The sequence below is a fragment of the Primulina eburnea genome, chromosome 1 (assembly GCF_022965805.1).
Source record: "Primulina eburnea isolate SZY01 chromosome 1, ASM2296580v1, whole genome shotgun sequence".
NCBI lineage: Eukaryota > Viridiplantae > Streptophyta > Magnoliopsida > Lamiales > Gesneriaceae > Primulina > Primulina eburnea.
This window is the reverse complement of record NC_133101.1, coordinates 1,523,813-1,539,195: the sequence shown is the minus strand read 5'-3', so window position 1 is coordinate 1,539,195 and position 15,383 is coordinate 1,523,813. Positions and strand designations below refer to the sequence as shown.

At 36.0% G+C, this 15,383-nt stretch overlaps 3 protein-coding genes across 3 annotated transcripts; 1 reads left to right on the top strand and 2 right to left on the bottom strand.

Moving 5' to 3' along the window:
• Nucleotides 1-1,564: 1,564 nt before the first annotated feature.
• Nucleotides 1,565-3,929, bottom strand: LOC140840788 (protein SHORT-ROOT-like). The gene has a single exon (XM_073207973.1). It carries the CDS (start codon nt 3,384-3,386, stop codon nt 1,848-1,850), a length of 1,539 nt encoding a protein of 512 aa, XP_073064074.1. The 5' UTR covers nt 3,387-3,929; the 3' UTR covers nt 1,565-1,847.
• A 2,961-nt stretch (nt 3,930-6,890) lies between these two features.
• On the bottom strand, nt 6,891-10,743 carry LOC140840727 (adenylyl-sulfate kinase 3-like). The gene is made up of 8 exons (XM_073207913.1): nt 10,191-10,743; nt 9,921-10,061; nt 9,046-9,195; nt 8,849-8,967; nt 8,642-8,726; nt 7,652-7,698; nt 7,285-7,366; nt 6,891-7,154 (listed from the first exon to the last, which is right to left on the bottom strand). Exons 1-8 carry the CDS (start codon nt 10,486-10,488, stop codon nt 7,138-7,140), a joined length of 939 nt encoding a protein of 312 aa, XP_073064014.1. The 5' UTR covers nt 10,489-10,743; the 3' UTR covers nt 6,891-7,137.
• A 935-nt stretch (nt 10,744-11,678) lies between these two features.
• On the top strand, nt 11,679-12,383 carry LOC140840658 (large ribosomal subunit protein uL24z-like). The gene has a single exon (XM_073207851.1). The coding sequence runs from the start codon at nt 11,754-11,756 to the stop codon at nt 12,192-12,194; it is 441 nt and encodes a 146-aa protein (XP_073063952.1). The 5' UTR covers nt 11,679-11,753; the 3' UTR covers nt 12,195-12,383.
• Nucleotides 12,384-15,383: the final 3,000 nt, after the last annotated feature.

The following is a 15,383-nucleotide window of genomic DNA, read 5'->3' as shown; positions in this document are numbered from 1 at the left end:
GGACTCCATCAACAGAATGGAAACAGCTAGTCTTCGTCAATGCTCATATCAAACAAAATCAAAGCTTTTGGAGAGAGCAAAGGATGAATGGAAATTTTTTTACTTTGTTTTATTTTATTTTTTTGTGTAAAAATTTATTAAAATCTTGAAATAAAGAGCACTGTATATTATTTTGGTAACATATTTTTAAATGAAAAGAGATGATAAAAGGTAGTGGGGGAATGTGTAATGTAAAGATGGAGGGAGCATGGCGAGTCTCATCAAAAGATAAAGATGTTAACCATTAAAAGAAGTTCCCACTCAAATATTTATTCCCTTTTGGTGGGCCTATTTGCCCTACATTATTATTATTATTAATACTATTATTATTGTTATTATTATTATTAAGATTTTATTATTTTTTATAACCCTTTTTTTTTTTACATAAATAGAATTTTTCATGAAAAAAAGGATTCTAAAAATGAAATAGGGGTATTTTTGGATTCTAAAAAAAACATTTCAACTCTTTTGAACTTTTATCTGGATACTCGCTTCAACTTTTATTTTGTTAATTAATTAGTTGATACAAATGATTTAATATGTTCGCGAGATCGAGTCATTTGAAAAATATTCAATAAACACTTTGTTTTTCCTCTCAAAATCAAATTAATCTATCGAATCCCGATATTGTAATGAACTTGGATTGAAGAATATCAAGTCAAAGATTTTTAAATTTATGATACGAATGCGCTTCATATAATTCAGATTCACACAAGATAGAATTATCTGAAATCCCACTATCAAATCTAAATAATTCCATCCAAACGTAACCTTCAATGTTAAAGAAAAGCATGACATGGGGGCCTATACTTTATTCGCTAATTAGTTGTTTTGAATCACCTTTGTAAATCTATGTATAATGAAATAAATATTTATATTAACTTCAATTTTGAGAAGGATCCATTATCAAATATAGATTAGATTGTCCGATGTAATAATTTATTTTTGTTCAATAGAATAATCGAAACACGACACTTGAGTTATTGTATTGTTTAAAAAATTTGATTTGTAGAGTTGTTACCAAATATATTTTTTGGTAAAACGACAAGTACTCAATCATATAGTCAGGCAAAAAGCACACGATAATATTTATTGAAAATGATTCCACGAGGAGACAACCATATTGCCACAAAAGACTAAACACTTTTAGATAGAATTAGATTTCCAAACAAGAGCCAACTCCATTGCCGTCCTAAATATTTTTCTATAAACTCATGAAAATGACTTCCTTTTTTAAGTTCGAGTGAATTTAGTGATTAACTACACTTTTTTTAGCTCTCAATATTCTTAGTGAAATCATCTTTAACCTAATACCAACTCCATTTAATTAAAGTAGTACATTATTAAAATTAATGTCAAATCAATTTACAAAAAAAATAATAATTAAAAGGATATGTGTGTAATCATCACTATTAATATATTGAAATAATTGTTTGCCTTGCAAATGGTGTTTGATTTAGTGTAGGTTGAGATATATTAATTATAATTGGAAAGAATTCATAACATATATTGCATTCTTGAAATTGGCAAGTAACATGTGGGAAATATTGCAAAATAATCACAAGTACTTGGGAACAAGATTACTAAAAAGTAGATTAATTCTATCCAAATCCAAATGGGAGAATGATAATTAAAACCCCTCAAAAAAAAAAATTATAGAGAACAATAATACCTTTTTTCATATTTTTCTCCAAGAAATTTCACCAATTTTTACACAAATTCTTTCCATGCACGTGCCAACTAAAACCCGAGACACACGTGTGGCTGGCTCCTCGTGAGCATTTTCTTGTGGGAAGTTCTCTCAATCATCAAGGCTTCCACGCACTAGCCCATACCACCAGCTGATCCTTCCAGGAAAGGAATATTCCGGTGGAATCTGAGCCCTGTATCATCGACCATCCATCCTTGTACCTCCTCAACAAGGCGCGCACATCATCGGATACCTCTTCGTTGAAAGAAACCGGTCTAAATCCGCCACCTTGCAGGCGGTTCGACCACCTCGCCGCCGTCTCCCTCCTCTCCACAGACTCATCTTGAGGGCACGCCACCAGGTCCACGATGGCGCACCCGGCTGCCCTTTCAAGCATCAAACGCTCATTGCTTGTTTTCGGGAAGCTCTCATCCAATGCCTCGAAGTAAACCCTAAACCATCTCAGACTTTCTTGAAAACCCCTAACGAATTCAAGCCCATCAACGCCGATATCAAGATCAGCTTCTTCTTCAACAACCGTCACGATTCTAGGCTGCATCCTCCTAAGAATGGATAGCAACAGATCCCTACGATTACCAACTGTTGCTACGGAATGCAATGCCCCCACACAATTTATGGCGAGTGCTTCGTCTTCTTTGATATCTAATTCAGCTAAATTCAGTTCAGATAAATCACCTGCATGGTGTATGACATTGAACTTAAAGGGCACGCCCATCAGTCTAGCAAACTTTTCCATCCTGCTGCCGATCTCTTTCATAACCTTTTGCACCCCCGCCGCGCCACCGTTTGCGCCTCCAGATTTTCTGACCAAGACGGTTGTGATCCTCAGATGTGGGGTTTCGTCACTACGAGTGGCTATGGCTTCGAGAAGAGTAGGCCATTGCGTGCAAAAGGTGTTGCTAATGTCAATTATGTGTAATTTGCTCTCACCTTCAAATGCTTCGATTATCGCACCGTTGCAAGCAACATGGCCGAACGTAGTCCACGGGCTAACTTCTTGAAATTTCAGCACCATTTTTCTAGTAGAGTCGAAAGAACAGTTCTTCTCGGACGCGGAGATCAGTGTCCGGTACGTGCGCTCGCCGGAATCCATCATGCGGCTAAACAAAGCTTGGAGAAAGTAAGAAGCAAGTTTCTGATCGATATCTCCGTAAAGCGATCCGAGCTCGTTGAGCATCCACATGAGTTGCTGTACGCGAGTACTGTTTCTGTCGGCTATCGCTTTCGCCGTTTCCAAGAGAATATCAGAAGCCCACCTGCTATTCTGCCCTGAAAGTGAGGCAGCGAATTCGAGGGTCACGTCACGTGCCGGAGAATAAGAGAATTGATCGGCAGACTGATCATAGACATGTTGGTGGGTCGGGGTGGCACTGCCGGTGGTGGTAGTGGTGGTGGGAGTGGGCGTATTCGAAGCAGTATGGTGCTGCTGCTGCTGGTGGAGTTGGTGGTGGGGATAGGGATTATAGTGTTTGGAAGAAGAAGAAGAGAAATCTTCATCATCCATGAAAATGTTGAAGCATTCTTCGTCTTCTTGCTGATAAGGGTTTTGCCTGGAGGATCTCGAGCTGCTGGAAGTTCTGCTGGAATTGAGAGACTGATCGGATTGGAGGCTTACGAGTCTAAACAAAGTATCCATCTAATCAAGAGGATACCCGCACATCAAATAAAAATTCAAACTTTGGCTTTGGTTTTGTGATTCTGTTGGAATATATAGTAATATTGTTGAGTGGAGAAATTAAAGGTGAGAAAGATGGAGTTGTATCTCTCTGTTTTTCCTTTTTTTATGTAAGTTTGGTGAGAAATAGGATACTGGGGAATTGAATTAAGTAAAGAGGAGAATCTTGAAATTGGAATTTCTCTACGTATAAAGCTTTTTGGGATTTTATTTCCCACTCTTTTATGGTGGAATCCATTGGAAGAAATGAAATGGAGTGGAATGGTGAGTTGGATAGATGGTTTTCAAAGTCTACTCAACATTTGATATTATACTACCACTAATATCATTGCGTACCACATGAAGAAGTACTACTCTTAAGGATTACAACACTCAAATTCAACATATAGTTATCCAAGTAGCTAGCTAGATTTATAAAGATGAAGAAAAATTTAAAAGTGACAAAAGCATTTGCATCAAGTGGCTCAATGGATGAGCTTTTCATAGACCCCTTGTAGTGTGTGTGTGTGTGTGTTGTGTGTGAAGGAAAGAGAAAAGTCACCCAAGACTGTGTATTTTTTTGTGGAGATTTACATATATAATATTGGTGGAATGAGTGAGTGGGAGTAGGCGTGACAATGGGTTGTGAAAGAGACACAAGAAAAAGCTGCCGGCGTGCAGTATCATCACCACCAACACAACAATTCACCCACATTCCCTGCCCCCCAATCCCTCTCCAAACTCTGCCAATAAATCTCCCACTTTAATCTCCTTTTTTATATATAATTATTACTACAAAAAAACCCATCATTCTTATATATTTGTTATCTCAATATATATCATTTCATATATTATATTGGTTTTCATATAAATCTCCCCAAAATCTAGGGCATGCTCTTCACTTTTTCACTCCACCCTATGTTGTATATTGATGGCTTATTTCCTCGAGCAAAGTTGCAAATATTATAGTGCGTGCAAAGTTGGTTCATCTACTTGATTTAGACTAAGACTCCCCAACGGTTTCGTGCGTTTGACCAATTCAATTGATATTTGATGTGCTATACTTTATGCAAATTTTGATTCAATTTTTAACAAAAAAAAATGTTATATTTTATAGATAAATATTGGTGATGGATATGAATATGCAAGTCTTACACCACAAGTTCGATTAAATTATTCCCTTAATTTTATTTTCCTCTATTCTTCCAATCATTGCACCAAATTCCTTCTTTGGACTATTGTTGTCTTCTTCGAGAAATGAGTAAAATACATAGTATTTCGTTTCAAATGGAGACAAAATGTGAAGTAAAAGGTTCCAAATTCTTCATCGGTCTATTTAGGCCGGTCAGGGTTTTTTAAGTCATTTTATTAAATTGGGTCCAAATAATTTCCCAAGAATTTTTCGTTGGAAATAGTCTCAAACTTTAAATTTAGGTACCAAACTCTTTTGGCCACAAATAAATACCAAGAAAACAAAAAATGGTGAATCGATGCTTCATGCATGGGTAGGTTTTTTCAATTCCGAAAATTTTCAACGAACCCCTCACTTTTTTACCCTAATTTTATTTACCACAGATTTAATGCGACGACAACTTCGTTCTTTCGATGTGAACACTTGATATAAGAAATAGAATTATATTCGATCATCTATTTATTTATTTTACATTAATCTTAGGAACATGATTTGTCCTTGAAACTAAAATTTGGAAGAACTTCCAAAAGTAAAATAAACAAAAAATTTCTAGGCCGAAAATGTCAAGAATGAAACCAAAAGGATGTAAATGCAAAATCACCAAACATTTAAGGTAGCCGATCGAACTCAACTTTCCACCTATCTCAACTATATTATATAATTAGAACTTAGAAGCATTGAGTTATAAAATAATATTATTATATTATATAATTATAAATTAGATGTCGTGTCATTAACCACCAATATATAATAAAAAAAATCTGGGAAAAAAAAAGATAAAAAAGAGAAGACGGCAATATGTGAAATATCTTTTGTTTGGAGAGTAACAACAAAACCTTATTAGAAAGTGCGTCAAAATGACAATGAAAGCAAAAGTCTTCATCAGTTTAAATTTATATTTTAGGCATTTAAAATTCCACACGAAATGCAAATAATTTATTATTGGAAGCATTAAAAAATTTTGATCAAAAGACTGGTTGATCATGTATTTTTTTTAAAAAATTACATTTTATGAAATATATGATATTTTTGTCCATATACTAACCATTAGAATAAATAAAAAATAAAAAATTCCATTTTTTTATGTTTGTTGTTTTTGGATCCATGGAGTTGATGGAGCTTATTAATTTTTAAAATCCAAAACTCTAATTCTTCAATATATAGCTACAAAAGTAGCTAAAGACTCTGAAATTATCCTTTCTATCTTTTCTTTATATATTTTTTGAAGGCAATTTGAGATTCTTTAAGACCGTTCATGATCGAACAAAATCCTTAGATTCACGCTGTAGTCTATCTTATATATAATTTATCCTATCCTAAAATCTACCCATTACCCTTTATTCGATCTATTTCTAACCAAACAAAACCTCATAAATTTAGCTACACGAGGCATCCACTTCCATAACTCATGATACAATTATTTATTGGTCCCCATTTGATGCTTGACCAAAATAGAATGATAAGAAGAACAAGAATAATAAGTGACATCAAACTTTTTACCCCATTTTCGCTCAAAAGACACTCATATTTATGTTCCAATATTTTCATGTATAAAGTAATAGATCAAAATCTCTTCATATGTTTAAAAATACATAACTTTTATGTACAATATTTTCAAAATTTTAGAATTACAACGTAACACTTTCATCGGTTAACATATCGCACACAACGTCAAAATCGAATTTTTTTGACTTCGGTGCCTACCAGAAGGGATTGTTAGATTATTGATATTTGATATTAGGATAGAGTTGTCAAATCAAATGAGTCAAACCGTCGGATTGATACAAACCATCAAAATTCGGGTTGAGTTAAGATTTTAACAACCCTTTTGGTAGTGGATGGATTGGTCCGCCTGACCCACAACCCGAGTTGGACACATTCACACAGGTTTTTCTAGCCCACCAGATTGGTAGGTCATCCCGCACCGACGTATGGCGGCTCAATACCGTTTCAACATCTCTAGAATTTACAGTTAGTTTCCTAAATTAGTAATCCCCGATCTCCGTAGTCCTTGAGCTTCTCTTTTTCTGGATTGTACAATTACCACCTCAATGGTTTTGCTTGGTTTGTCAAGTCTTATACCCATCTTAGTTTGTCAAGTCATGTACCCATACAGACGAAGATTATGATAAAATTCGAGAGCAAATATTGTCAATATTACATTAGATCATTGGAGAGGAACCATAATATCAAAAGATATGGTAAGAAAATTTGTTCAGAATCTGATTCAGCACATTGAATGGTCGGAAATAATCGTACTACAATACACGAAATATATTTAGCACGACACTGAAGAACCAAATCAAATACAACAAACGCTTTATTTTGCTTAATGAACCACAATCAATCTGAGGATTGATTGATCAAGACAGATAATTCAATCTATTACAATTCATAAGTACGCAAGATAAAAAAATAAAATTATAAAAAATTACAGGCGAACTAGTTTCTAATCAATAACTAGTATAGATTATTCACAGACTAAACATTGATGCACCTTTCAGAAGTTGGAAATTATTTGCTCCTCAGTTGATTGATCAATCAACTGTGCGCTTTCACTGACAACGAACATATTTAAATAAGATAAATTTGTTGATGGAACACATAACACACACAGAACATGCACAAATAGACTGGGGATTCACTCATCAGGCATGAGAGGTTGAGGCTATCAGGCCTCGAGGTGACCTTTTCTTTCCAAGAACGAAACAATGACTTCAGCCAAAACAGTTGGAGAATCACACTTCTCTTCGCTTTGCTGCAGCACTATCTGGAAGAAAAAGAAAAAGAGATCGCTTTTGAAAACCATGTTCTATAATTTTCTTTCATAAGGCATTATATTGTAAAATCGAGGATCATGTTTTAGAACAAAAGAAACTTGTTATGAAAAGCTAATTGAACATAATTAATCATGGTAACACTGAACCAACACAATATTAATGTGGTAACATAGTAGCTTCAAAAGCACAAGACGTATCATGTCACATGGCTATCTTAGAATGAGAAAAGACTTTAGCGTGTAAACATTTGTTATTGAATCTAGAAAAGTACATACCTCAGCATTCAAAGGTGGCTCATATGGATCATCAACACCGGTGAAACCTGTTAAGAGCAAGGAAGTTGATTTCTCGGAAAATATAAATGCAATGGAGGGGCTTCAATAAATCACAGGAAACATACGGCTTTGGTTTCTTCCTCTTTAACAGTAGAAGAAGCTAATTTAATTTCAAGGCCCTTAAAAATAACAACATGAACAATTCCCCGAAGGGTAGTTGAAGCCAGAGTAGATAGTGCTTTCATAAGGCACACTCGCTCGAAGAGATCAAACAAAAAATCACATGATATTTTGTAAACGGGATTGGAGAAGAGTGGAAAGAAAAAACAATATTTAGTTGCATCCTTCAAACACCAGAACACCTGTAGTGGTGGTTCAGTGGGTGGTTCGTGACGTCTTTTTAGAAATAAGATTTTTCCAATTTCCATAAAGTATGAGATTAGGCATAATTCAGCTCATTCAAGTGTCAGATATAAACGTTAAATAACTTTGTGATCTTGTGATTCTTGTATGACTCATGAGAGGAGTCTTTACTAATATAGTAGTCATGCACTACTCCCATCGTTTCCCATGACAATCAAGAATACTTCTTCGTGTACCAATCATTTTTGAAACTTAAGATTCTGTAACTGTATACCATGCTGAAAATACTGATTAAATGTACCAAAAAATAATAATAATGAGTCAGGGAACCGCTGTAGCTTATTCGCTCTTATGTGCCTTAGATGTATGCCATGTGGAAGTGGGTCGGGTCCAGTCTCCCAGCAGACCAAGTGCTTGTAGCTTGATACTTGCTTTCTTGAACCAAAATTTGTTCAATGCATTTATAAATAAGGCATAAGTGCGAAGAAGCTAGAGAAGAAATTGGCCAGGGAACAGCTACGCAAGGACTTTAATCTCTAGGACATAATGACAAAGTAATGAACTATGGTAGATAAGAGAAACCATTAATATTTTTAGAATCACAATCTTCAGCTATACAACACATACCTTTGATTTTTCCAGCTCTTGCAAGTTTGTACAATCCCTTCGGATCCCTATTCTCACACACTTGTACAGGAACATCCATATATACCTGCATATCATCGTACTTATATTCAGTAATTCGAGCTATCATTTTCACAACTTTGCTTGCCTGCCCATAGAAACCGGAGGCAAATCAAATCAGCGGAACAAGTTTCCAAAGACAATACCAACCTCAATAAAATCTCCTTCAGGAAGTAAAGCTCGACAGGCATCCCGGTCCTTTCTGAAGGGAGATATTAAACTTGCAATGCTAATGACTCCAGCATCCACAAAGAGCTTTGCTACCTCTCCTGATGAAGTAAATCAATAAGCATTTCAAATTGAAAGAAACGAAAAGTTGTTTGAAAAGAATAATCATAGAAACCAACCGATCCTTCTAATGTTCTCAGCACGGTCTTCAGCTTTAAAACTAAGATCGCGGTTAAGACCATGCCTGCAATTATCCCCATCAAGGATATAGGAGAGCTTTCCTCTACTGTGTAAGGAACGACTTAAAGCGCATGCCAGAGTACTCTTTCCTGAAGTAAGAGATTGTGTAAAATAAAATAAAATACAACCACCTACTTCCTGCTGCCAAAACCACCAGCACATAAAGGCCAAGCATGGCAAAAACATGTGAGAAGTTACCAGTAATGATGAACCGTATTTATATCTAGAACATAAAAGAAAGACAAGAGAGGAATTTTAAGGCAAGAAGAAGAAGAACAATTTATAACACAAAAACTAGAAGATCATTTGCTGCACGAAAAAACAAGAAAATAATCACGCTGGACCACAACATGCATATGTACCATGGGATGAATTTTTCTGGAGACTGAGGAATTCTAAAGAATAAAGTCACAGTCTTAAAATTTTCCTTTTGAGAAATTTCAGCCTCTGCTGACGATTTGATATGACAAATAAAATTACTACACAGTTCACAAGACTCGAGAATTTAGGAAAAAGTCAATATAATCGATATTCCCCTTATTAGCTAAATCCCTGTTGGAGTTAAGTCAAAGAAATGCTCCAAGAAACCGTCTTTTATCATCTTCAAGTCAACATCTTCAGAGCACACACTCAAGAATAACGTGGGACTATTTTAATCATTCCCATACCCAACAAGTAAAAACATAGAAACAATCTCTTGATCACATGAAAATAGTGCAGCCACACATATCATGGATCGATCAAGAACGTAATAAGCTTCCAAAAACACTAATGTCAGCGGATGCTAAAGTGCCAATCCCATTGCTATACAAACCTGAACCACTTAATCCCGTGATCCAAATGACACAGCCTTTCTGATTAAGCAAGTGCTGCCTATCAATCTTGCTAACAGGACAATTGTGCCACACAATATTTGATGAATTTCCAATCGTTGACATCTCGAGCGTGCTTTTATCTGTGCATATAATTATCAAACAAATTAATTAGGCGAAAAAGATTCCAAAAATATCTCAAACAATAATTCCCACGACCTAAACGATCCTAAGGTGGAAAAAGGAATAAAACGGCAAAAATAACGAAATACCCGTGAAACCGCTGCAGTCCTTGGTAAGAACATCGCCGGCTGAATCGCGTTCGACCCCCTTCGCCTGGCCATTGGCATACGTCATCGGCTTGGAAGCTTCCATCGCCTTAATTGGCGCCAAAAGGCTTGATCTTCCAGCTGCTTTGTAAATCCCCAATTTCTTACCTTTTCCGTTGCACACCGCCACCTTCACAGGCGTCAACCTGGTGTATAATGCCTCGGGAGAGTTCAAATCTCCCATTTTACCCAAATTCAACTTTTGACAATTAACCGCGGTCATTTTTTCCACTTTTAACATTAATAAAAATACACAGAAAGCACCGCTAATTTATATCTCGTAATGCAGCGGAGAGTAACACGTGAAAGAACACTCGCATTGCATCGCATTAAATCGGAAGCACCACTGAATCACTCAAGAAACAATTCGAAACACAAGAGCATCTAGAATTCAAATAATTTTGTAGAATATCTCAGGAAAATTGGATTTTCTCTGTAACCGAATCAAGAAACAGAGAAGGAAAGGCAGAATTTATAGTGATGTTGACATTGGTGGGAGAGATTGAGAGGGAATCAGCAAACGAATGCTTTATATACAGCTTGAACCATGCAATTTCATACCACAAATATAGAATTGACATTTCTTTGAAGAAAAATATAATAAAATATTAATCTCACAAATTCACATAACAAATTATCTTAAATGAGTTTTTTTAAATTATATTATATTATATTATATTATATTCATTGGCTAATCTAATATATTTACGGTATGAAAAACCTATATCGTATATCACAAGCGATTGGGATTTTGTGGTGAATTTTTTGTTTTAGTTATAAAATTAAATATGACATAAAATTTAGTAAGAATAATTTGTTAACATTATTGATGACGTCACAACATATGTTGCTAAAAGAACATTGCCATCTTATCTTAAAATTATTTATGTTGTGTTTGAATAGAAGGATTTAGATTTGTGATGATGATTTGAAATGTGTGAGTTTCAAATGAACTAGGCTGAAAAATCAATTTGACTTTGAGATATATCTATAGTTTTACCATGTTGCACACTTGTAAGCACCGATAAGAGGCGAGCATCGAATGTATACAACATAACAAAATTTTATATTTTATATACACACACTTGTGCAACACAAGAAATTTAAATTCTTTTAATTTGTGTTTGAATTGAACAGATATTTGAATGGAGGATTTCAAATGACTGAAACACATCTCAATGACTCAAAATAAAAATTAAGTGAGATTTGAAATTTATTCTCAAGTGTATTTTGTCAAACAAACTATTAAATTTATTAATTAGTATTATGTATTTTAAATCTAACCTCAAATATTATTCATCCATATGTAATTTTGAACCTAAATTTATATATTAGATTTGAGGATTCTGTGCGCTCACCCATAAGGACCCCGATTCTTCAAGCCCAATATAAAGTAGCCCAGCCCAACTATTTATGATAAATTCTACAACCCTAACCCTCGACACGGCCCGCAGCAGCAGCCCCGCTCTGAGAGAGGAAGGAGAAGGAACCATCCGAAAACCCTAAATGAAATTCAACCCCCGAGTCTCCTCTTCCCGGCGCAAGAGCCGCAAGGCTCACTTCACTGCGCCTTCGAGCGTCCGCCGCGTTCTGATGAGCGCTCCGCTCTCGGCTGACCTCCGTACGAAGCACAATGCCCGGTCCATGCCGGTCCGAAAGGATGACGAGGTGCAGGTTGTTCGAGGGACGTACAAGGGCCGCGAAGGTAAGGTGGTACAAGTGTACCGCAAGAAATGGGTTATCCACGTGGAGCGAATCACCCGTGAGAAGGTGAACGGATCCACTGTCAACGTTGGCATTCACCCTTCGAAGGTTGTCATCACCAAGCTTCGCATCGATAAGGATCGCAAGTCCCTCCTCGATCGCAAAGCTAAGGGACGTGCCGCCGCTGACAAGGACAAGGGAACTAAGTTCACCGCCGAGGATATCATGCAGACCATCGATTAAGAGGTTCTGCTATGATTGTTGGGTTTCTTTTAGGACAATCATGTCATTCTATTCAGCTTTAATGTTACTTAATTTTGCTCACTTTCGGATCTCATGTCAATGCTGATAGTTTTTGTGTCTTAGTTACTGAACTAAATGTCTACTTTTCTTTGAAATCATCGCTTGCTGAAGTTATATCTTGTTTGTTAATGTTGTCTATAAAGCTGGATTTTTTTCGGCATTGACAGCTTTCTTGAAAACGTTTTGCTACCCACTGTTGCATCTCCAATCTTGTGAGTTTCTTTGCTTATTGTGATTTATTTTTCATGTACTAGTTGTAGAAGAGACATCGATGATGACAGAAATTCTTTGTCCATTTAAATTACCCTGTAGTGGGAAGATAATTAAAGATTATTGATTGTGTCATTCCTTTGGGATTTGAACAGTAAGGTGCATATTGGGTTTTTCAAAGACTGAGCGTATTAATGAAATTTCAGGGTGGCGATTCATAACACTACCAACTTTAGACATACAAGTGAGAAAACTGGCTTGAGGTTGGGGCTAGATTATGAGCCAGAGAAGAGAGAATGTGTATGGTTTTAATGATATGATTTTCTATGAGATGATATGGTCGTGAAAACCATTCTTAGCTACTTCTTGAAAACTTAACCTTCTAGTTCTAGCTGTCACTGCATAGAAAGAGCAAGTTAAAATTTTTGACCCCTGACCTTTGGGGATCTTCATTTCGGGCACAATTGAAATGAAAGCGAGAAAATTATTGACTTTTATAAGCAATTTTATTGGTGAATTGAAAATATAAATCGGGCTGCTAAGTTTTATGTTAATTGTTTACATGCTTATCATCTTCTTTGTTGAAAGCAAATCTCGCTGTTGATTTTACCAGAGCTGTGTTACCACACTGAATGATGGCCCGATTGTTTTTGTGCTGAAATATTTTCTTCATTCAAATTGTTGGTAGAATGTGAATATCTACAGTATCGTTGATTTGATATTAGCTTTGTAATGGACTCTATTATCGATACTTGTAATCCAATGGAAGCCGAATTTCAAAATTTCACGCAGATATGAACTTGTCCACGTCAAGGATCTATCCATGCCAGTATCATTTGAAGTCATGCTCAAACAACATATTTTTATACTTTTAGCTGGAAATGGATAATTTGGCTAATTGCTTCCTACAAATTGAATTATGTATGTAAACTCGAATATTTTTCGAAACTGAATATGTAATTTGGCAGCCTTCTACGCTTGCTTTTAGAGAACAAATTTAAATTTTAGCTACCAAACTTGCATATGGTTAGAATATTTTAATTAGGTCATTTGGAACTTTAGAGACAATCGGTTTATGTGCTTCAATCCGCATGTGAGTGACCAAACTCATTTTCAATTCATGCGGCATATGTACCTCATCACACTCAACAGTTGCATAATATATCCCAACAAAGGTAGCCTTGTGCTTGAACACAATGCAGGATGATCAAAATTGACATCTCCTAATCATGCATACTGTGTTCTATCCAAATGTTTAGAAATTTATATGTGAAAAATCTTTAATTTTGTCCATTAGAATGGAGACCTGAAAATTGAACAAAATGCCTGACATCACACGGTATATTTCTAGGAAACAATGCAAGTTATGCTCAATAGCTGGGGATCTCATTAACCCAGTGGCCTTTTAACGAATTATTTCAATATTCATGCCTAAATGACGCTCTACATTGAAAAACAGAAAGTACTGGTTCCTACGTGCAACATTCTAGGCAAGAGGATATAGTTACGAAGGCTCTACGATTGATTATGTGCTGCAAAACAGTTGCTAGTTTTCTTGGGGCGAGGCCGTCAAGAGCATATGATATTCCCACTGCAAATGTGATCTTCTGTAGATAATTCTCTGGTGATCTCATTCTCCCCTCCAGCATCACTTCTCTTCAGTTGATCTATATAGTGTGTGCATATGATGCCTTCACAGTGTATCCTTCGTCACCCCAAAGAGACGAACAAGAGGAGTAGTTTGACATCTTTCATGACTAAAATAAGGTGCAATGTTCTTTTAGCAATATATGTTGTGTCGTAACGGCCTCAGCGCGCCCAAAGCAACTATATAGGTACGCCAGTGGTAACTTAAACCATGATTGGTTGGGGTTCGTTTCAGACGAATGGCTGCAGTAATGGATCCATGCGGGTGGAAGAATTTAAATTCTAGCTGCATGAAGAGGGAAAAAAAGGACAACTGCAATTAAAGCGGTTGTAAGAATTTGACAGTTTTGTTTATGTTACCAAATAAATATATTGTTATCCACTCAACACATGGTATGTGTGTTGAATGTATAAATCATAGTTACTCGTTCAATTATGATATATATATGAGTGATCATGATTCATCTATCAGCACATATGATATCAAGTCGAATTTGGCATAACAGCATAGTTACATACATTACCGGAGTTTTTGGGGAAAATTTTTGATAATTATGGGGACGTTCACCTATATTTCTTCTCCTCGTTGCTATAGGTAATTGGATAATGTGGATCCTACATGTTTGATGAAGGATCCACGGCTATTTTAAGCATCCAAGGGCCTATATCTTGCCACATTACATGAGAATTTCGTCACGTATGACCCTGGCTATTAACCTCTTATAAGAACAAACTGATGCCATAGAAACTCCAATCTCCACAGTTCAAATCCAATTGAACCCACCAATCAACGGCAATATGTTAGTTTCTTTACAATCAGAAGAGCACACAACGTACAAGAGATACCCAACGTGGGACATTGACCAAGAAAAATAATGAATTGATGCACGGCAACATACAAATAACCGAGGGCTATGTTATAATTATCATTAATCCAAATATATGAGGTCCGTACTTATACCTGAAGATACTATACTTTAGGGTTAGCAAGCACTAAACCTGATTCCAGGGGCCCCCGCTTAATTTATTTTGCGACGGTTTTCTCAACAACCGTCGCTATATGGCGACGGTTATAAGAAACCGTCGCGGATTTTGCGACGGTTTTCGTCACAACCGTCGCTAAGCCAAAAAAAAAAAGAGGGATCAGGTTTCGAAATCGGGCGGAGCAAACGTTATAATTGGCTTTAGCCACTGAGATACATGGACGTATCATTCATTTTGGGGGGCCATGTATATATATATCTGTTTATATATTTAGTTTAAAAAAAATTA